This window comes from Typopeltis vanoorti, chromosome 4, assembly GCF_054136105.1.
Source record: "Typopeltis vanoorti isolate ZY-2024b chromosome 4, IOZ_Tvanoo_1.0, whole genome shotgun sequence".
Lineage (NCBI taxonomy): Eukaryota > Metazoa > Arthropoda > Arachnida > Uropygi > Thelyphonidae > Typopeltis > Typopeltis vanoorti.
In genome coordinates this window covers 168,301,061-168,323,255 of record NC_143552.1, presented here as the reverse complement: position 1 = coordinate 168,323,255, position 22,195 = coordinate 168,301,061, and the positions used below count along the sequence as shown (strand labels likewise).

The 22,195-nt window shown below is 34.7% G+C and overlaps 1 protein-coding gene across 1 annotated transcript in view; it reads right to left on the bottom strand.

The window, feature by feature from the left end:
* LOC150107834 (transducin beta-like protein 2) overlaps positions 1–22,195 on the bottom strand; it is a 261,182-nt gene that overhangs the window by 8,785 nt on the left and 230,202 nt on the right. Inside the window, exon 9 of the mRNA XM_090391583.1 lies at positions 13,442–13,628. Within this exon, the coding sequence (XP_090247709.1) occupies positions 13,442–13,628 (187 nt within the window). The remainder of the gene's footprint in view (positions 1–13,441; positions 13,629–22,195) is intronic.

Below are 22,195 nucleotides of genomic sequence, written 5' to 3'. Positions count from 1 at the left end.
TGACCATACTGTGAAAAGAAGAATCGATGAGATGGCTCAAAATGTGAAAGATATTTTGCTAGAACAGTTACGTCACAGTGAATATTTTGCGTTGCAGTTGAATAAACGCCACGATATTTCAAATAATGCTAATTTGCTAGCTTTTGTGTGATATGAACACAAAATTAAAGTTTGTGAAGATTTTTTGTTCTGTGAATCATTACCTCTTCATACAACTGCTGAAGCCCTTTTCAAAGTTATCAATGACTTCATAACTACAAATAAACTTCAATGGGAAAAATGTGTAGGTATCAGCACAGATGGTGCTCAGGCAATGTTGGGAATACATAAAGGTTTGCTCGCATGTATCCAGAAAGTCGCACCTCTTGTGAAATGGACACTGTTGTATACACCGTGAAGTACTAGCTACATGCCGTATGCCCTCCAAAATGAAAACGTTCTAGACGAGGCAGTAAAAACTGTCAATTTTTATTAAAGCCCATCCTCTTAACAGCCAGTTATTTTCTGCACTTTGTAATGAAATGGGAACTGATCATGAACATTTATTATTGCACTCAGAAATCCGATGGCTGTCCCAGGGTAAGGTTCTGACACGGTTGTTTGAGCTTCGTGACGAAGTAAGGCTGTTCCTCATAAACTCCAAATTTTAGTTAACACACTATTTAAATGATTTCACATGGCTCTCATCTCTTGCTTACTTGGCGGACATTTTTAATATCTTGAATACTCTTAACTTGAGCCTTCAAGGTACATCTGTCACCGTATTTTCTGTGCAAGACAAGATAGAGGCAACAATCAAGAAGTTAAATTTGTGGTGCAACCGTATCGAGAAAGGAAAATACGATTCCTTTGACACGCTGAGTGATTTCATTGATTTCAGTGAACAACCCCTTTCTAGTGATGTTGCTGAAAGTATGATTGAATATATGAGCTCATTGGCGTCTCAACTACATCTGTATTTTCTGCTTTGTCCTGAAAAAAATGACTGGATGAAAACTCTCTTTCTAGACCCGGAATATGAACTCTCTTCTGTCGAAGGAGAACAACTTATCAAGCTGTCCTGTGATTCGACATTCAAAATGCTGTTTTCTTCGTTACTGAAGTTTTGGTTCCAAACTAAGTCTGTTTACCCTGAAATTTCCAAAAGGGCTGCAAGATATCTAATGCCATTTGCAACTACATATCTGTGCGAGACAACATTTTCTCATCTTGTATATATGAAAAACAAATACAGGAACAGAGTTAATGTGGAGCCAGATCTATGTTTGAAATTATCCAGTTTTGATCCTGACATGCAAAAGTTGATTTCTGAAAAATAGCACCAGCCATCACATTAGGTGAGTGTTAAATTCATAATATTAGGCCTAATTGATATGTTCATATTCTTCCAAATATCTCCATTTATAACAGTATTGCATTGTCATAAATGACACATTTAGTGCTGTAAAATTGTAATTTATTACTTCATCTTTATGATATGTAAAATATAAAAAATTTCCATTTTGGATTTTTGGGGACTGCGGTGAATTAACATTCGTTACAGGGGGGGGGGGTCCACAACATCAAAAAGGTTGGGAAACATTGGTCTAAACAACATATACAAGATGGGATATTAAGGCAATCGTGATCAGCCAGAAAGGCTGTTTGAATTTTTTCCACTTGGTTATACTATAAATTAAAGATAACAAGATATTATATACTTGGTTTAATCCTTTATCCAAGTGTAAGCAAACAAGTCTGCACCTGAACTATTTTCAGGACTCGGGCAACTCGCATAAAGAAGCCAACGATTCCACATCACTTGCCTTAGTATACTAAGGCAAGTGATGTGAAGGGCAGGTAAGGAAAAGAAGACAACATAGTGGAAGTTCCTGGAAGTAAGTTGGATTGTGATTCTACAGAATATTGAGAAAAATGAAAGCAAACAAAGCACCGTGTAAAACTGTGCTAAACAAAAGTCATGGGAAGATATTGTGAAGGCTATCGAAAGAAAGAGTACTGTATAAGGAATCAGAGATAAGGTGACATCAAATCTCAATATAAAGATATTCTAGATAATGTCTGGAGTATTTATGTTTTGAAAGCCTGCTAAATGAAATAAGCATTGACAGCATGAAAACACTATAAAACATTCAAACAAAATGCAATCAGAAATACACATGAATACTTGAAGTAGAAAAAGCCATCAAAAACCTGAAACGTGGAAAGGCAGCTGGAGTTTTTGCATAATTCAGGCGTGGCCAGAGAGCTGAATTCCAGATGAATGCATTCGAACTCTCACAGTACCTAGCTATAAAAGGGAAATAAAACTGAATGTGAAAATTACAGAGATATTTCTCTATTCCTCTCCAAGCATCCCTTCACAATATGTCTTGGACTTTCTCAAGTATACTTGCACAAATCTTACATAGAGGATTTGTGCAAGTATACTAGAAAAAGGCTAAAACATATTGCAAAAGTAAGCTTGGAGAAGAATAAACTGGGTTTTGGACAAATAGAGATTGTCAGGAAGATTTTCACTCTAAGACAAATAGTTGAGAAATCTTGGGGATATAACAAGGAGCTGTATTTAAGTTTTGTATATCTAGATAAGACATGTGACAACATACTAAGAGAAAAGTGTTCAAAATACTATAGCATATTGAACAGTTTTGTTGTAAATGGGACAATATATCAAACAATACATAGTCTATATCTGAATTATAAGTTAGCAGTTAGAATTAAAGGAGGTACAGGAAGATAATCTAATGTGAAATCAGGTTTGAGACACATTATCTCCACTGTTATTCATAATCTATATGGATCACATTAAGAAAGAAAGTGGCATTCAACATGACATCAAAACTGGAGATGTTAATCTGATTTTTTTACTTTATGCAGATGATATTATACTACTAAATATATCCAGTACAAGTCTGTAGGAATCCCTGACTAAACCGAATAACAAATTTGGAAAAAAATTGGCAATAAAAAGAAAATGAAAATAGGTAGAAACACTGAAAACATCAACTGCATCCCGAATGGAGAAATCATAGATATAAAACATTTCAACTATTTAAGCACATTTTTGTGAAGATAACAAATCATCATCATCAAATTCCTAACATTCCTGTGGAAGAAGTTATCAACATTTTAGGAAGTTTGTTTCCACAAGATATCACTTCCCTGTTCCGTCATTGTTTAACATCTAACTTTTTCTTATGGAATAAAACCATATATCAGCAACTGACTGGCCTTGCAATGGGTAGCCTTCTCTCACCATCTTGTGCTGATCTTTTTATGGAAGATCTTGAAAGTAAAATTTTATCTCAAGTAGACCCTAAATCCACAGTATGGTGGAGGGACCTGAAAAAAGGACCTGTTTGATTTTCTAAACAAGATCAACTCTTTACACCATACAATCAAATTCACTCTAGATCATGAAAAAGATAACAAATTATCATTTCTGGACACCGTAATCAAGAAGCAAACGAATGGTCGTCTCAGTCTCTTAGTTTACCGAAAACCCACAAACACAGGATGTTATTTGCACTTTAGCTCCTCCCACCACATTTCTCAGAAACTTAGCATTGTACATATGCTAAAAAAGCAAGCTTTCCGCATTATAACAGATCTCCAAGATGAATTATCACCGATATCTAACAACCTCACCATGAATGGCTACTCTCGGGGACTCGTCCACAAGATACTTTACTCTGACCCCCCCCCACAAAGACAACCAGGTGACACACTGTATATTTCTACAATCGTCATTCCATACGTAGGGACAGTTTCTAATAAGGTTGCAAGACTCCTCAAACCCCATTGAATAAGAGTTACTTTTAAACCTACAGAAACGATTAGGCAACTCTTAAGATCTCCAAAAGATAGCCATCCTTTCTTCAAATATCCTGGAGTTTACAACATACCCTGCTCGTGCGGATTAAATTACATCGGCCAAACTTCAAGAAGCCTTGAGATTAGACAAAGGGAGCACATTGGAGACATTAATAACAATAGAGAAGAAAAATCGGATTTATCCTTTCATTTCTCAAGAACCAACCATATCATAGAGTGGGATAAAAGCTCCATTCCTTACATGGAAGAAGATTTCCACTCCCGAATTATTAAAGAAGCCACAACAGTTGCCCATTCTGTACAAAATCTTAACAGGAACCAAGGATTTATCTTGCCTGAAATCTGGAAGACCCTCATTAGATCTCTAAACATACAAGAACTGAATTATAGTGCCAATTATAGAACGTTCCTAAATAACAACAAGTGAGATCATACACGCGCTATGCATGTACTGTACGTGTTATGTTTTGTCAAATATAATTGGAATCGGTTGATTTATAGTCTGTAACAGTTTTTAGCTTTAAGTGCCTTATATCAGTTATGTACCCTGAAGATGCCAACAGCCTCAGTTGGTGAAACTAGTTGGTATAACATAGTTGTTCTAAAAAATACTTGATCAATAAATCCAAATAGAATCATTTCTATAGTCTACATGAAAATAAGTTGGATATGGGCTAATTTCCAAGCTGAAAGACAGATGGCAGTGAACCAGGAGAGGATAAAAAGGCAACACAGAACAGGAGTCAACTCATCATCATCATCATCATCATCAAATTCCTGCCATGTACCCTCAAGGGGTGTACAGGATATGACAGTACTACATGAAAAAATTACATCATCACTAACTTCCTATCTACAATTTTCCTCCAAATCAGTCTGTTACTTGTCAAGACTCCAACATTATCAGATCTTATATTTCTATCGTCTAAGGCACTTTGTACCGTATCAATCCACCTATATCTTGGTCTTCCTCTGGGTCGTTTTCCTGCCAACCTGGCAGAGAACACTTGTTTTGCTAATCTTTCCTCTCCCATTCTATTTAAGTGACCATACCATCTGAGATTAGCTCTGCTAACGCATTCCTGGATGCTGACAATGTCAAGTTCTTTCCTAATATCCTCATTTTTAATATGATATTGCCATTGATGCCATCTGTTCACGCCTCTAATCTTTCTCAGGACTCTCATATCTGCGGTCTCTAGTCTTTGGTCAAGTGTTTTACTTCTGACCCAGCTCTCAGATCCATAAGTTAAAATTGGTTTGAACACAGTCTTGTATACAGCTAATTTAGTGTTCCGACTAATTTCTTTCTTATTCCATATGAATTTATTCAATTGACTTCCCACGATACCAGTTTTGCTGATTCTGTTGTCTATTTCTATATTTAGTTTACCATCTTCAGTAAAAATTGTGCCTAAGTAGCTGAAATGTTTTACTTGTTCCACCGGTTCTCCATTCACAACACAGTTGACATTTTCAATGATTCTGCCTATTTTCATTGTCTTTGTCTTTTTATTGCTGACCTTCATACCATATCTATTACAACAGCTATTCAATTTAGTCAGAGAATCTTGCAGACTTGTAGCGGATTTATTTAGAAGTATAACATCATCCGCATAAAGCAAAGAGCTGACATTAACATCTCCAATTTTGATATCAGGTTTAATACCACATTCCTTCATAATGTGATCCATATAGATAATTTAACATTAAACCATCTTCCTGTACTTCCTTCAATTCTAACTGCTGACTCACAACTCAAATAAAGACTAAGTATTGCTTGATATAATGCCCCATTGACACCATATAACTGCAGCGTATTGAATAGCTTCTCTCTTGGCACCTTGTCATATGCCTTTTCCAAATCGACAAAACTTAAATACAGATCTTTGTTATATTCCCATGCTTTCTCGACTATTTGTCGTAAAGTGAAGATCTGATCCTGACAGCCTCTATTTGGCCTGAATCCAGCTTGTTCTTCACCAAGCTTTTCTTCCACAATTCTTCTCAACCGTTTCTCAAGTATACTTGCATAGATCTTGCCAGGAACACTCAGTAGGGAAATACCTCTGTAATTCTCACATTCAGTTTTATTTCCCTTTTTATATATGAGTACTATGAGAGCTCTACTCCAATCATCGGGAATTCGTCCCTCTGTCCAGGCTTTCTGAACTATGCAGTGCAGCCACTGTAAGACTCTTATACCACCATACTTCAGCATTTCTGGTCGAATATCATCTACTCCTGCTGCCTTTCCACATTTCAAGCCTTTGATGGCTTTTTCTACTTCAAGTATGGATATGTATTCCTGACTGCATGCCTGGTCAGTGTTTTTTATCACTGTGCTGTCATCACTACTTGTTTCATTTAGCAGTTTTTCAAAGTAATTACTCCATACTTCAAGGATATCTTTTTCTCCTGTTTTCATTTCACCTTTATCATCTCTAATTCCTTTTACAGCACTCTTTCCTCCATTCCTAAGCTTCTTCAACAACCTCCAGAATATTTTGCCACCTTCTTGATATTTATTTTCTATATTCTTGCCAAAGTCCTCCCATGACTTTTGTTTAGCTAGTTTTACACACTGTTTAGCTTTCTTACATTTGTCTCTGTATTCTGTAAGAGTAAAAGCTGACTTATTTGCCAGGAACTTTGAAGTCAACTCTGAAGTCAGAATCTTCAAAACAAAATGCCATATAGACCAGAAAAATTTTTTTGTATCCAGTTTAGACCCAATTCATCTGATCTCTTTCTGGTGAAAAATCAAAAGGAACATTGAATATTGTGTGTGTCAGAATGACAGAACATTGAATGCAAGAAATGAAGTAAAAAGCTTCAAGACTTTTTTTTTCCTGTGGTTAAATGTACTCCAATCATCTTAGTACAAAAAAAACGGGAGAAGCTGGTTTTGGAAATATCATGACCAACAGTTTGTAAACGGAATAAAAAGTATGACTTCCTTTTATTTTAATGTTAATTCCAGTTACAAAAAAGGAAATTAGCCTATAAAGCATTACTGTTAGTACAAAAGATATGCTAATGATATCCTAATGATGAAATTTATCTAACAGCTAAGTGGAAATTTCTTGTATATTGTTGTAAACTTGTATTTTTTGGTGTAAATTATTTAGTCCTTTCGCAATCATTTGGATGTGTCACCTTGAAAAAGGAATTTGCTTGCAGCTATTTTGAGCTTTCCAGTATAAATAGAAAAGGAAGACAAAGCTTCAATTAAATTCATATTCTTCTCTTGCATTGCATTTGCACATTTCTTGGAATCCAAGGCTTAGTTAGATAAGGGGAAGCATTTAAAGTGGAATGGAGAATAAATATTTTCGAATCGATATGAATATTTTCAGTGGTATGTTCATTGCAATTGTTTGCATCAGAAGACATGAAGAGGATCCCCATTTGACAATTTTATAATGCTGGACAACACACACGGATGAGATTGGCTTTGAAAATGTTGCTCTTCGTGGGGAAAAAAAAAAAACACTAGTTGGGATATGAACTGCCTAGAGGATAAGCAACATCCATAGTATATGCAGAAAAGTTACTAGTGAGGAAAAGCTCTAGAGTGTCTGGAGAAAGTTTAGAGTTATTTGGCATTCTTGTAGGTATATGGACAATTTCTGCAAGATCAACAGCATGCAGCAGTACTGCTACATGCTGGATCTGTTAAAGAAAAGTCCAAACTTCACTATTTGGAAAGTTGGAGTAAATAAACATTTAGAAAATCAAAAGGAGGAGATTCTAAATTGATAACTCTATATGGCAATATCAGAACGAACATGTACAAATGCCACCTTTGAGATGAAAAAGGTCAAAGAATGTATAATTAGAAAAAAGTGAGATGAGTAGTTCTCAAAGCAGCTAAAATATTAATTTCTGTTTTTAAAAGTAGGTGTAGTTTTGCAAGACATGAACATCAAAGATGGAACCACACACATACACACATTTATAAAGTGAATATCAAAAAGCTTTGAGAAAGTTTTTTTTCTGCATGTAATTTACTCGTCTCTGACTTTAGTTTTTAAGTCACATATACACAGAGAATCTCTCTCTAAGTACACAGGTGTACTTAGAGAAAGTCAAAGTACACCTGCTTCACACCAGCAACAGCAACAATGCTATTTTCTAGATGGCCTAGAAACCTCCTAAAGCATTATTCTTACATTTGGTCCAGCACATTATCTAGCTGCCAGTATGAAGAACAATATTTTAAAGTGTTTTTTTTTTTTATTAAAAAAAAAAAAAAAAAAAAAAAAAAAAAAATTGGTTGCTTTATGCTGATCAGACTTCAAGATGCATAACCCACATTATTGTGGATTATGCATCTTGGCTATTATGAGAAGTATATCACTGTTTCAGACCTAACTTGTACATGTTCTGGGCAAAAATCTAATGCATTTATTATTTCTACAGTTTTATAGCCATTTCTTCTAAAATTTCCAAAAACATTTCAAAAACTATTCTGTTGATAAGGTTCGTAACAGTTTTTTCTCTTCTTAACAGCTACTCTTCTTAATGAAAAATCCCTCTACTTCTTTAATATCGGAATTTTCAGTGGAATCTCAGGCACACAGAAAAGTGTCAATTGTCCAATAAATTCGGTTTAATCCTTTACCCAAGTGTGAGCAAACAAAGTTTGCGCCAGAAAGTATCTTCAGGACTAAGATAAGGTGGTACAACACTAGGGCAACTCGTTGCAAAGGTGGAGCAAGCTACCAACACTCCTGTCTCAGTATCTCCTATAATGCAAAATTTTGCATTATAGGAGATACTGAGACAGGAGTGTTGGTAGTATCTCCTATAATGTAAAATTTTGCATTATAGGAGATACTGAGACAGGAGTGTTGGTAGCTTGCTCCACCTTTGCAATGAGTTGCCCTGGTGTTGTACCAGCTTACCCCAGTCCTGAAGATACTTTCAGGCGCAAACTTTGTTTGCTCACACTTGGATAAAGGATTAAACTAAATTTATTATACTATAACTAAGTGAAAAATAAACTTTCAATGTCAATTGTACAATTTTGTATTTTCTCATAAACAACACTAGCTTTCCTCATATTTTATTTATTTTTTATTGAAGAGAAACCTGACATCCATTTGTAGGTGGAATAAATGCATACCCTCAGTAAAGATTATTTAATAAATTGAGCAGTTAACAAAAATATTTTAGTTTGTACAGTCAGAACTGGGGCTAGGGTCTTTGCCGCCTGCATGCAATTTCTATCTAAGCGCCCCATGTAACTATCCGAGCGTGTGTGGTTCTTTTACGATAATAAAAATTTAAATTATTTGAAATTTCTTAAATAAATTTTGACAGAACAGCCACACTTTGGTTCGCTTAATGTAACGAACTGGGGGGGTGTTGAATAGGCAGGATAATCATTAAAAACCTCGAATATTCAAAAAATTCTCAAAAATTAAAGCAAATTTTGATAAAGCCACTTCACTTTAATCGTTGAATATAATGATACAGGGATTATAGCCTTCTCACCGACCAGAATCGGTAACAAAATTAAAATGAATTTTAATTAAAGTTAAAATTTATTTGAACTAAAGTTTAAAAAATTCTTGCATTTTACAGGCTACTAAATTCTTAGTAACTTGTAAAAAAATTTTAATAATTTTTTATAAGTGGAACTATCTTTTAGGAAAATAAAAGAAACTCAAGATAGATGAGAAAATAAGAAAATAATTCAGAAATAATTAGAACATTTAATATAAGTATTCAAAAAGTAACATCTTTACAGAATAACAGAAAATAAATTAAATTACATAAATATACTTGAAAATTTATAAATTAAAATTTTAGGGTTTTTGAATTTTATATTCACAAAATTAGAAATAATTGTCTTAACGTCTAATTCCGCACATATATCATTTTCAATAGCTATTACGCCAAACTAACAAGCCTTTTTCGTGACATACTTGTTCTTAAGTAAGTTTTAATCAATTTCAACTTGGAAAAGGAACGTTCACCGTTCGCTACACTAACAGGTAAGGTTAATAGTATTCTTGAAGCAATTGAAAAGTTATGGAAAGATAAATTATTGGACACAATAAAATTAAGAATATCGATAGGGTTTTGAATATTTAAATTATCCTTCCGAAAAATATCCCGGAAAGCACATAACTTGTCATATAGTTCTATTGTATTTACGTCTTCATTGTCGCTGTCTTTTAAGAGAATCTCTAAATCTTCACAATTTTTTCCTAAATTTTCATTATTAATTTGTAGTAATCTATACAAGAAATTGAAATTATCATAATCTGTTTTTAGTTGTTCAAAACGTTCTATTAACGAACACATTGCAACATCTAGAAGGGTATAAAACACATTCACTCTAAATTTATCTTCTGGCGATTGTGGCATTTCGTCGTGATGATTGTAGTCAAATTGTTGTGTCTTCTTTCATCGTCGAACTTCCGTACCTAAATTCTTGTTCTCTATCCATCTCTTCACTCAGTCCTTTTGCCATTTTTAGAACTTCTTTAAAATTTGTATCTGATTGATACTCTTGTAAGAATATTTTTAAGTTTTCGATAGATTCTAAAGCAAGTGTAATGTTCATATTTTTGTCTTGAAGCATTTTATTCACAGGGTTTGTTTATTCTGTTAAGTAAATCATGCCAAGTTATAAGAAAGCAAATAAATTTGTAGTCCTTTATTTTAGCACATAATGTTTGTGCTGCATGCTGAGTTTCTTTATTAAAATTTTCATTATTTAAAATTTCAAAAAGTGCATCTCAAATTTCTGGTAACTGATATCGTAGAGGGTGGATTGCATTAATTTTACTTTCCCATCTCGTTTCTGATGGCTGTTTCAATGTTAAATTTTTTGTGAACTTTAAAAGGATTGCCCATTGATAATAACAGAATGAAAAGAATTTGTAGTTTCTTTGAAATTATTCAAGAAATATAATTGTATCTGCATTCACTTTGGCTGCATCGTTAATGATTAAATTTAGAGTATGAGCAGCACATGGCACGTAAAAAGCTCGAGGATTTTTGGTCAAAAGCAAATTTTGGAGGCCTCATTTTTTCCCCTTTCATATTTGCCCCATTGTCATACCCTTGCCTTCGCATGTCTTCAACGGGAATGTTCCATTATTGTTGCACATAAACCACATCCTGTGGCAACTAATACACCTACAAAACCTAAAAAGTTTTTCCTGATCTTGACAGTTCCATTGTCACAAGAAACAAAGCGAAAAATAATGGTTATTCGTTCTGTTTTACTTCCATCATGTGTGCAGTCTAAACTTATGGAATAATATTTAGATTTTCGAATTGATAATAAAATTGTATCTCTGATTGCGTTACTTAAAGTTTCCAATATTTCATTTTGACTGTCTTTACTCAAATAGTGTACTCTAGTGTTTCGTTGTAGGGCTCTTTCAGCGTGATTTTCCATAACGGGATCAAACTTCGAAAACAGTTCAACTAATTTTAAAAAATTGCCGTTATTCCTTTCATATAATTTATCAGATGATTCGCGAAAAGCTAAATTTTGGCTACCAAGGAATTTTATAATTTCAATCAAGCGTTCTAAAACACTTGTCCAATGTTTCTTTTCCATTTCATACATGCTTTGAGTCTGGCAATCAATAGTAGTTTTGTTTTTTAAATTTTTATCAAGTTCCTTCCATTTTAAGAAATTTTTCATGTGAGTTAAACTAGTCTCATGTTTATGCAAAGTTGTACTAACATTTCTCCAATCGTTATAACCTTCTACAAGACTACTTGATTCAGTAGGTATGAAAAGTTTGCAACAAAAGCAAAAAACAGAATTTAAAGTTTTGGAATAAATGAGCCATGTTCTTGGCACGAGCTCCCCATTTTCCATTTTACTATAATAATACGTGTTGCCAAATTTATGACTATATGTGTCTCTGGAATATATTATATTTTTCTTTTGAATAGGCCCCATTTCAATTAAAACTCGTAATTTTTCATCAATATTTCCCCATTCACCTGGATCTTCTAAATTTACAGAGACTAACAATGCATTAGTTTTGCAGTCAACTACAATTAAATCTCTTAACTGTTTTTTCACTTAAATTATGCATCTTGTTATCTTGTTCAATAGTTGCAATAGTACGTTCATACAAACTGGATGATGTGCACAATTCTTCAACTCTGATTTTTGATGTATTGAGTTGGTTACAATCTACATCAGAATATTTTAATATTTTAACAAATATATTAAAAGCCCCAGTTTGTTTCTTAATATCTACTTCTTTTGCAGCATGATGCTTACGATTTTGTACACTGGATAACTTTTTTAATTTTTGATTCCATTTCTATTTTATACCCACAATAAATTATTACACAACACGACACAGAGACGAAATAATAGTCAGCACTGCGCTACTATCAGTAGCCTACTGAGATGCGTACCATATGACTGGTTAACTAGCAAAAAATGTTTTGTACGAAAATTCGTTTCTGTGCATAAAAACTGTTCACCATTTCACTTTAGATAGACTGCAGTAGACACGCTATTCTGTAGGCAAGCATTTAGCCTTCTCTCGCCGCAAAATTGTAAACTGCCGGCTGATCAAAGAGGTGGCAATACACAATTTTTTAAAATTTTTATTCGGCGTATCCTGCCTTATTTATTTTAATATTCATTCTAAGAATTTTTTTGTTTTTATGATAAAAATTGTGTTTCTTAAAAATGAACTTATGAACCGTGCCCCAGCGGCGGCGCCCCCTTCGTAGTGGAGCCCGCATCCGCTGGCCCCGTGTATAATGTAAACCATCTTCAGTGAAGAGAAGAATAATGGAAAATGAAAATAACAAATTGTCCTTTAATATATCATCTGATGCTTATTATGTAGATGACCAGTTCTGATCTTTAATAGCACTAGTTATGTTGATATACCGTATTTTTCCGTGTATAAGAAGCCCTCCCCCATATAAGACGAACCCTTTTTCGAACCCAAAATTAAGAAATCAATATTTTAAACATAAAACAGAACACAGTTGATATATTTTTAAATATTCAAAGTATATTTAGTAATTAGGTAATATTTCCGAAAATAAAAAACAATCGTTTTTCATTTTTGGACAATTTTATGGACTAGTGCTCAAAATATTGTTAATGCATTAATTTACCCTGCCAACGAGTTGCAGATGTATGAATGCTTTCAGAGTTTGGTTTATTCAGATTCAGCCGTTAATGATGTCAATCAACAAAGTTAACAAAGGCTAGTGACTGGCGGAAGCCTGTTCATGGAAGGTACCAGCAGTTTCGCCACGGCAACCACAGATCTCTCAACCGGTTACCACCCGTGTATAAGATGACCCCCAATATTTGGTGTAAAAATTTTAGAAAAAAAGTATCACCTTACACATGGAAAAATATGGTATATCTTAATTCTTCTGCCAGCTCAATTGTTTTTTCCACTGATGCTTTTTATGTTTATGGTACCTGGTTGTGCTGATGACGTTTGATACATAAAGGATCCCAAAATTAAAAAGATGACAAAGAAAATAAAAAAAGAGTCACAGTGTGGAAATTCTATGATGAAACATGAAAGTGCAAAATTTTACACCATTTTACCATCTTAGTAAAAAGTGAAATACTTACTCTGCAGCTTCTATCTGTGCTTGCAACCTTGATTTAATAGTTGAATTTGATGCCTGTTTCTTTTTTTGGTCTAGGTCCCTGATGGTATTCTTATAACCAGAAATATTGTAAAATACACGTATATGCCTCCCAACAGCAGCAAGCAAATACTGGCCATCTGGTGAAAACTGTACCACGCTTACTGGTTCTGAAAAAAGCAAAAACAATAATTTAAAAAATGAACTAAAATTTATAATCCAAATAAAAGAGCCTACTTTAAATGAAAACAAACATTTTAGATAATACTGAAAAATAAACTTTCCTTAAAAACTACAGTCAACTCTACATTATAATAAAACTTGTATCAAAGGAGTAGTTTATCCAGTGGAAGATTGCCTTGTGAATTTCCACTACACTGAGTCTATGGGTGCTTTTGGATGGGATTGTGATTTGTGAATTTACTATAAAGGCACTTGACACAGCAATAACTGAAATGTTCATTAATTCAAATACATGCATGGTTTATTATAAAAAAAGATCTGTTTTACAGTGGGGTTGCTTAAAAACCAAAACTAGATAACTGGAATGAGACTTCTACGTAGTCTTTTAAGGAATGTGGAAAACTTACTGAGGAATAAGACCTGGTCCAATCCTCACACTTTTGTGCTATTAGTAGGTATGTTATTTATAATACACATACTAGGTGAAAAATGCATAGAACATAACAAAATAATCTGTCACAACTTTTCAGACCTTCAAAAAGCTTCTGACTCAATATGGCACGAGGCATTATGAAAAATTTTAGAACATTACAGTATTGACAACAAAATCATTAGGATTATTAAATCTCTTTATTCCTCATCCAACATCAGAATTGAAATTAAAAATTACAGCAGTGAACCGTTCCGGGCAGAACGGTGGTAAGGCAGGAATGCATCTTGTCCCCTCTTCTTTTTAATTGTTTTCTGGAATATGTTATAGATGAAGCTCTTCATGAATCTGACACTGGAATGGTAGTTGGTGGACTAAGAATAAACAACTTACATTTTGCAGACGATATCGATCTTCTAGCAGAAAGTGAAGAATTACAAGAGATAACCAGCTGCATTTTCAGTAAATTAAAAAAATATGGATTAGACCTAAACCTGCAAAAAACAAAAACAATGATAACCTCAAAATCAGACACTGAACTCTTAAAGATACAAACTGACAATAAACAAATTGAGAATGGAAACACGTTCACTTATCTAGGAAGCACGTTGAGTAAAGATGGTTGCTCAAAAACCAACATTAAATACCAAATTGCTAAGGCAACCGTGGCCCTACAGAAGTTAAAACCATTGTGGAGAGATAACAGAATAGCAATCACAACCAGACTAAGACTAGTTGACACTTTGGTAATGGTTGTGAGGCCTGGACTTTATTGAGAGAAGATGAGAGGAGATTCCTGTCTTTTAAATGAAAATTAACAGAAGACTTTTAGAAATTCCCTATACCGCTCACGAAACCAATGAAAATGTCGAAAACTGATTGATTCAATAGACGTGAGAAAAAGGGAAAATATTCTGACAGTCATCAGAGGAAGACAGATGAAATGGTTCGGACATGTGGAGAGAGCTAATGGCATTCCAAAGCAAGCACTAGAAGAAATCGTTCTGGGATCAAGGGTTAGGGGCCGACCTCAATTAAAATGGACAAATTCCTACCTTTCTCAACTGACATCAAGAACAAGAGACCAAGATGACTGGAGGAGGCTAACAAAGAATATCACCTACCAACCATGAGTGACCCAATAGTCCATTTAGGACTGTGGGAGAGAAGAAGTAGGTATGTACTGGAATACTGAATGAACAAAGTTAGACTGGCAATTTGGGATTTAAAGGACCAAAGTGTATTCTTACTGTCTTAAACCAAAATGAAATGACAGTATAACATGATGGAGTTTCATGCCACTGGGGGTGTCACCTGGTTAAACAAGACCAATGCAATTTTTTGTCAAGGAATCAGAGAAAATAGCAAAAAGTTAGCTACCGGAAGAAACTCCAACTCAACATTAGAAGAATTCAAGACACCATCAGCATTAACAAGTGGAAATAGCAGAAGAATTGGAGAAGTACCAGATCAATACAATAGATGTTACCAATGCTTTTTCTCTGGCGTAACGCAATGGAATGGCGTTCCGGCACCTATTTTTTTACAGTTTTTTTTCGATTTTTCAAAAGTAATTTTTGAAATAATGTTCGCGCGTACATTTACAAAAGCTCAGAATAATTATATATTATATTATATTACACCTCCAGGGAGTCCAAAGACTCATCGAGGGAGGGCATCTACTCTACAACTCTTTGTCTCACTACTCCACCAACCTTCATCACCTAACACCAACGCCATCTACCACTTTCACAGACACTCACAAACATCCATGCCACAGTGGGATTTGAACCCGCAGCCTTTTGGCTGGAGAGCAGATACGCTAACCACTCGGCCAACCAGGCCGGCAATAACAGACACGACATCAAAAAATATGGAAATAATGGTGTCAGTTGATGTTTTCGAATCATCTCAAGCTAATCTTGAGGAGCAAGGCCAAACTGAAAATGACTGGCCGAATTAATGGATATTAGATAAAAAAAAAAGATATTTGCTCGAAAAACGAATGGATGTATATTTGCAAAAAGAAACTTGGCTGTACACCTTGCAGAAAAGTTAGAACTCTTGGAATTGAAACAAAGATGGGAATGAAAATTTCCAAAGAATGGGCCAACACTGAGATTACATATTCTGGCAAAGATAGGAAGCTACAGATGAGCTCACTTTGAAAAAAAAAAAAAAAAAAAAAAAATGTTCGATCACAGAGAATCTGCTGCACACAAAGCAGTGTTAAAAATTGTTTCTGAAGCCGTAAAAAAGACCCTTGAAAATGTTTTTTTAAAATCATTATCTCGTGAAAAAGAAATAAACGCAAAAAATTTTCGAACTGCATATAAAGTAGCAAAGGAAAACCAATCATTCCATAATTTTGAAAGTGAAATTGATCTGCAAGAACTATACGGAATTGAAAATGGGTCATATTCTTCATTCAACAAATGCATGTATTAATATTGTGAATATGTAAGTGAAGGAATGAGAAAACGTGTTTAAGGAAATCGTACAATCCAAAAATATAATTTCACTGATAACTGATGAATCAACAACAATAAGCAATAAAACCACTCTCATAGTGTATATTTGATGCTGGATCGAAGGTGTTGGAATTAATTCACCGATAAATTTATTTCTGGACTTGATCGAACTTGAAAACGTAACAGCAAAAAGTGTATTCGATTCCTTACTCTAATGTCTTAACTATTATGGGATGACAGAAGATTACTTTTTAAAAAAATATTTAGTTTCTCTAGCATGCGATGCTGCTGCTGTAATGTTAGGGTGTAAAAGTAGAGTTAAAAAATTGCTGTCAGAAAAATTTCCTTCTATTATAGTTTGCCATTTTGCTAATCACAGACCAGAATTATCAGTAAGTGATGCTGTAAAGGAAATTTCAGGAATCAATAGATTCAAATCATTTATTGATAAACTTTATGTCCCATACCATGCTTTGCCAAAAAACAGTAGAGAGTTGCATTTATGTGTAGAATCAATTGAGGTTGAGCTGCTGAAAATTGGAAGAATTTTAAGTACTCAATGGGTGTCATCTAGTTTCTGTTCAGTTTTAGCTGTATGGAATAATTTTGAATCTCTAGTGCATCATTTTTAAGATGTGATGCATGATCCTAGGAGAGATAAAAATGATAAATGTACTTATGATCGCTTAAGAAGAAAAATAACATCTACAGACTTTTTATTGGATCTAGGATTGATGTATGATGCTCTCCAAGAATTGTCTGAATTAAGTTTGGACTGCAAGACAGTGATATGAACCTTTACAAGGCAAATCAAAAAACTAAATGCACTTGTACAAGTTTTTGAAGAAAGAAGACAGAATTTTGGATCCTATTATAGATGTTCTGCAGCTGCTGTACGTGATCTGAGCTTTTGTGGAGTTTTACTTCACGAAAAAGCTCCAAAAAATAATCCTCCTATTGACCCAAAAACATTTTATACCAAATTGAAAGAGTTGGCTTGATAGCGAAGATGTTGGGCTCGCGTGTTTGATCAAAAACATTGGCCTTAAGCTATTGACGCTCAGCTAACATTCGGAGAGGCGGAAATTAGAAATTTGTCAATCCAACTGCAACTAAATGAAAGAGAAATGATTCGTGGATTCTGTGAATACATTCTTGATAAGACATACCCAGGAAAACTATTGCGTTTGGTACATGCTCTGAATACCATTCCCAGTTCATCAAGTGAATGTGAACACAGATGAATTTAATTATCACCCCAACAAGAGCTTCGTTGAAGAATAAAACAGTTTCGGCACTTTTTATTCATCAAACTCGTTGGACCAACTTTAAGACTTTCTGATCCTTCAAAGTATGTTGATCTGTGGTAACTTAGCAGACGACATTCAGCCTTAGATACTACGAGCAAAGAAAGGAGTCGAGACGATTTGTTCGACAAGAATTGAATAAACTTTGGAAAACACTATGAACTTCTCTTAAATTATATAATGCTTTTACAAATTTACTTTGATATTTGGTCTTTGGTTGTATATTTTAATTTGTTTAATTTTACATTTGATCATGTCTAAAATAAAAAAATACTGAAGATAAATTATATTTAATTAATTTATGCAACTCTGTGATAGCAAAAGCTGCTTTATATTTCATTTAAATTATTTGAATATCGTTTTCTATAATAAAAAGCTTAACAAGATGTGAGTTCCGGCACCTTTTTTTTCTAGAAAAAAAGCACTGGATGTTACCGAAACAAAGAAGACAGAAAAGGTGAGATTATTCTAAATAACAAATACAAAATTATAATCAGGCTATAATGATTAAGGAAAGGAAGGAGAATTACAAGAGATAACCAGCCACTTTTCTCTCCACATTCTATACTATGGAGTAGGCATAGTATTCAACACGAAATAAGTGGATAATTTTCTTCAATGCAGATAGTATCAAGTAGAGTGATACGAATAAACATAAGAATGGGAAACTGGAAAATTTGGGTCTTAATTGCTTTATGATTCTACAGAAGCTTCTAGTCAGGGAGAAGTGTAGGATTTTTAGAGGATTAAAGAAAGCAGCTGTACATATCTGAACAGCATAGTAGGAAATGATTACCAGACATATTTCTAGATACTTATATGGCTTACACATACAAAAAAATATAGAATATTCTTAAAAAAAAAAAACTCCAATATATTTTATCCAGTGTAACATGGACATTGGGGAGAAAGACTAGTAACTATATTTAAAATGAATCACAAGTATAGTCACATAGCATGTGCTTACTAAATCATGTCTTGGTTGCAGTTGAGCTGGCAGAATTACACTATTTTAGTTCAAAGGAACAATTTTAAGTTTCTGCTGATTACAAAACCTAAATTAAATAATAAAAAAAAATATTATTATGAACATTTAGTAGTAATACAGTCAGATATAAGTTGCTGTTGAAACAGCTACATCTAGAATGCTCAATTTTGTCCCTGTGGAGACAGATAAATCCTTCCAGATTTTAGACAAGGAAAAAAAAAAAACCCTTAAGTATGAATTCTTCAGGGTCCTTCACGAGGTCCCAATGAAGTACAGATTCATTTGACAACAAAAGATATGACACCAGCATAATGTACAAGTGTTTCTCATAATCCATGCAATAGATGAAAAGCCAATAGGAAGAATATTGTCCTTTATTCAAAAGAGTTAAGAAAGACTTCCAGGATCTTCCAAAACAGTTAAACTACGTTCTGGTGATGTCCTTGTTGAAAAATCATAAAATTAAAGATGCCAAGAAATTATATTCTTGTTTAATCCTTTATTCAAGTGTAAGCCAACAAAGTTTGCATGTGAAGTATCTTCATAACTGACTACTTGTATATAGATGCTAATGACTTCACATTAATTGCCTTAGTATCCCATGATGCAAAGCACACATGGGATACCTTTTGGATGTGCATTATGGGAAGGGCTACCCAGACCACTTTTGATCTTTATTGAGGTAAGTTAAAGTGAGGGAATACCACTCCAAAAACTCTGAGTGACCCTAAAGGATGATTACTAAACTCAGCATTTCAGGACAGGAAACTCGGTGAAAGTTCCACACAATGACATGCAAAAACTTGCCACTGGGTAGAACCGCTCTACCCCCCCTCCCCCCCCGGAAAGTAGGTAAACCCAATAACAAGCATTTATAAATGTCATCAGTGGTAACTAAACTTGAGGACTCATCAGTGGGAACCAGACCAAGAATAGATACCAAGGTCGCAGAACGCTACTGTCTATAAGGGTGAAGCATAATGCTTTTAATCCCTGCTATCTGATAAGGTTACTGTGTAGGGAAAAATTTATGAGTTACGTGCTCAGCCCGAGTTGGCAAGTTATAGATCTTGAAAGGGAACTAGAATGGCCTTAGGTCATCTATATTTGCATAATTACGATTCATTATAATTTGCTGCTTGTTGGACTAATTCATTTGGATGCAAGGACGATTTTGAGAAGTACTTTACTGCGAGAGATTGCAGGAAAGAGTAGATATAAGGGACATTTGTGTCTCGATGAAGTTGAACATTTCTGATGTATACCATGGTGCATTTAAGATCATGCGTAAGCATTTGTTTTGCAGTTTAAGGATATTTGAGCTTGAAATATGGCTTCAGGCAGGGGATGCATAAATGATAATGGGACGAATCATCAACTGGTTAAGGAGCAATTTGATTTTAATATCTAGTTTGCTGTTCCTATTGATAAGAGGGTAAAGCTGTGATATGACTTTTGATACCTTTGCACATAAGGATTTTGTATGTGGGCTGAAGGTAAGTCTTCTGTCTAGCAGTATGCCAAGATATTTGGCTTCTGTTTTCCAGGAAATCCTGATGTTAAATAGAAAGATGTGTTCTTTGGGAGATGTTGAATTTTTTGTGAACAGAAGAGCACTGGTTTTTTGAGGGTTTACTTGCAGTCTCCAAATGGAGAACCAGTGTTCCAGTTTCAGCAGGTTATCTCGTAGTTTCTTTGTAACAAGATGCGGTTTAAGAGATCTGACCAGTATTGCTGTATTGTCGGCATAGAGAGCAATGGTAGATGACATCGGTTATGTAGGATGTCTGCCATGTGAATCGAGAAAAGTATCGGCACCAAGAGGGATCCTTGAAGCACTCCAGCCAAGATACGCCACTGGGTAGATACCGCCCCATTTAGTTTAACTTGCATGCTTCTTCCAGAAAGAAAGGACTTAATGAGGTGGATCAGATCCAATGGAATGCCAGCTAAAATCAGCTTGTATAGGAGTCCAAAGTGCCATAATTTGTCGAAGGCCTTTTCTAAGTCAAGAAAGACTGCTCCGGTGTATTGATGGCAGTTGAAGCTGGTAGTAATGTATTCAACTAGTCTATGGATCTGTTGAGTAGTGCTGTGGAGTTTGCGAAAACCAAACTGCTCTAAAGGTAGGATATTTAGCTTGTTTACAGAAACTTGAATTTTGGAGAGGATGACTTTTTCAGCGATTTTGACCAAATTGGAAATCAGACTGATGGGGCGATAACTTTGTGGCAGCTATAGTCCTTACCAGGCTTATAAACAGGGACCACATCAGCCAACTTCCAAGCATAGGGAAAGTATTTGAATCTAAGCATGGAATTTATTATTGTTGTAAGATGTACGATGGCCTTTAGGGGTAGCAGTTTAATAACTTTATTAGGGATGCCATCAGGTTCAGGAGCTTTTTTATTTTTTAAATTTTGTATGATGTCGTAGATTTCGGCTGGAGAAGTAGGTGTGAGTTGGCTAGTACAGGTATCACACTGTTTTAGTACGTATCTGACATGGCAGTGGATTTTATAAATATGATTGAAGTTCAGGTTATCATATGAAGGGTTACACTGCTTTTCTAAGTTTTTGACTATAGTTTTGACTTTTTCAGCATCTGAGTGAACTATGCCTAAATCTGATTTGAGAGGAGGAAGAGTTTTATTTTTATTTTTGATATTTCTTTCTTAACAGTTTCCAAACGGTTTGATCACTGGGTGAAATGGAAACTAATTTATCTTCCCATAGTTTGTTTCTGTGGGCCTTCAGTGCATCTCTCACTGCACTATTCAACCGGTTGAGTGACTTTTTATATTGGGGAGCCTTGGTATTAAAGTATCTTTTTCTTGCCTTATTTTTCTCCCTGATCAAGCTCATAATATCTTCTGGAAGTCTTTTAGGCTAAGAAGTAGGCATATTTGAGGTGATAGATGATAAGACTGCATTGATTTGTTGAGTAAATTTATTGACTGCCAAATCAATTTCTTCTTTAGAGTTAATATGAGGAACAGGACCAAAGTAGTTTGGGAGCACATTGGATAATTTTTCCCAAGGTACGAAGGTGGAGGCGGTGGGGGGGACAGTCCCTTCTGATTGCCTAATTGGAGCAGAATAGGGTTGTGGTCACAGAGGTTAATTTGTCAAGTGAATCCAAGTTGTACTGCAATTTGACATTTTGGAGGACATCGTTGGCTCCTCCGACATCCTAGATATAGGACGTCGGAGGAGCCAACTGGACTGAGATGAGTTGGTATTGAAGGACCAGCCACAGCTGTGCAATTGGAACTCGAGTAGTTAAACAGTATGCGACCATTTTTGTTGGTAGATTTACTGTTCCAAGCAGGATGTTTTGCATTGAAGTCTCCAGCAA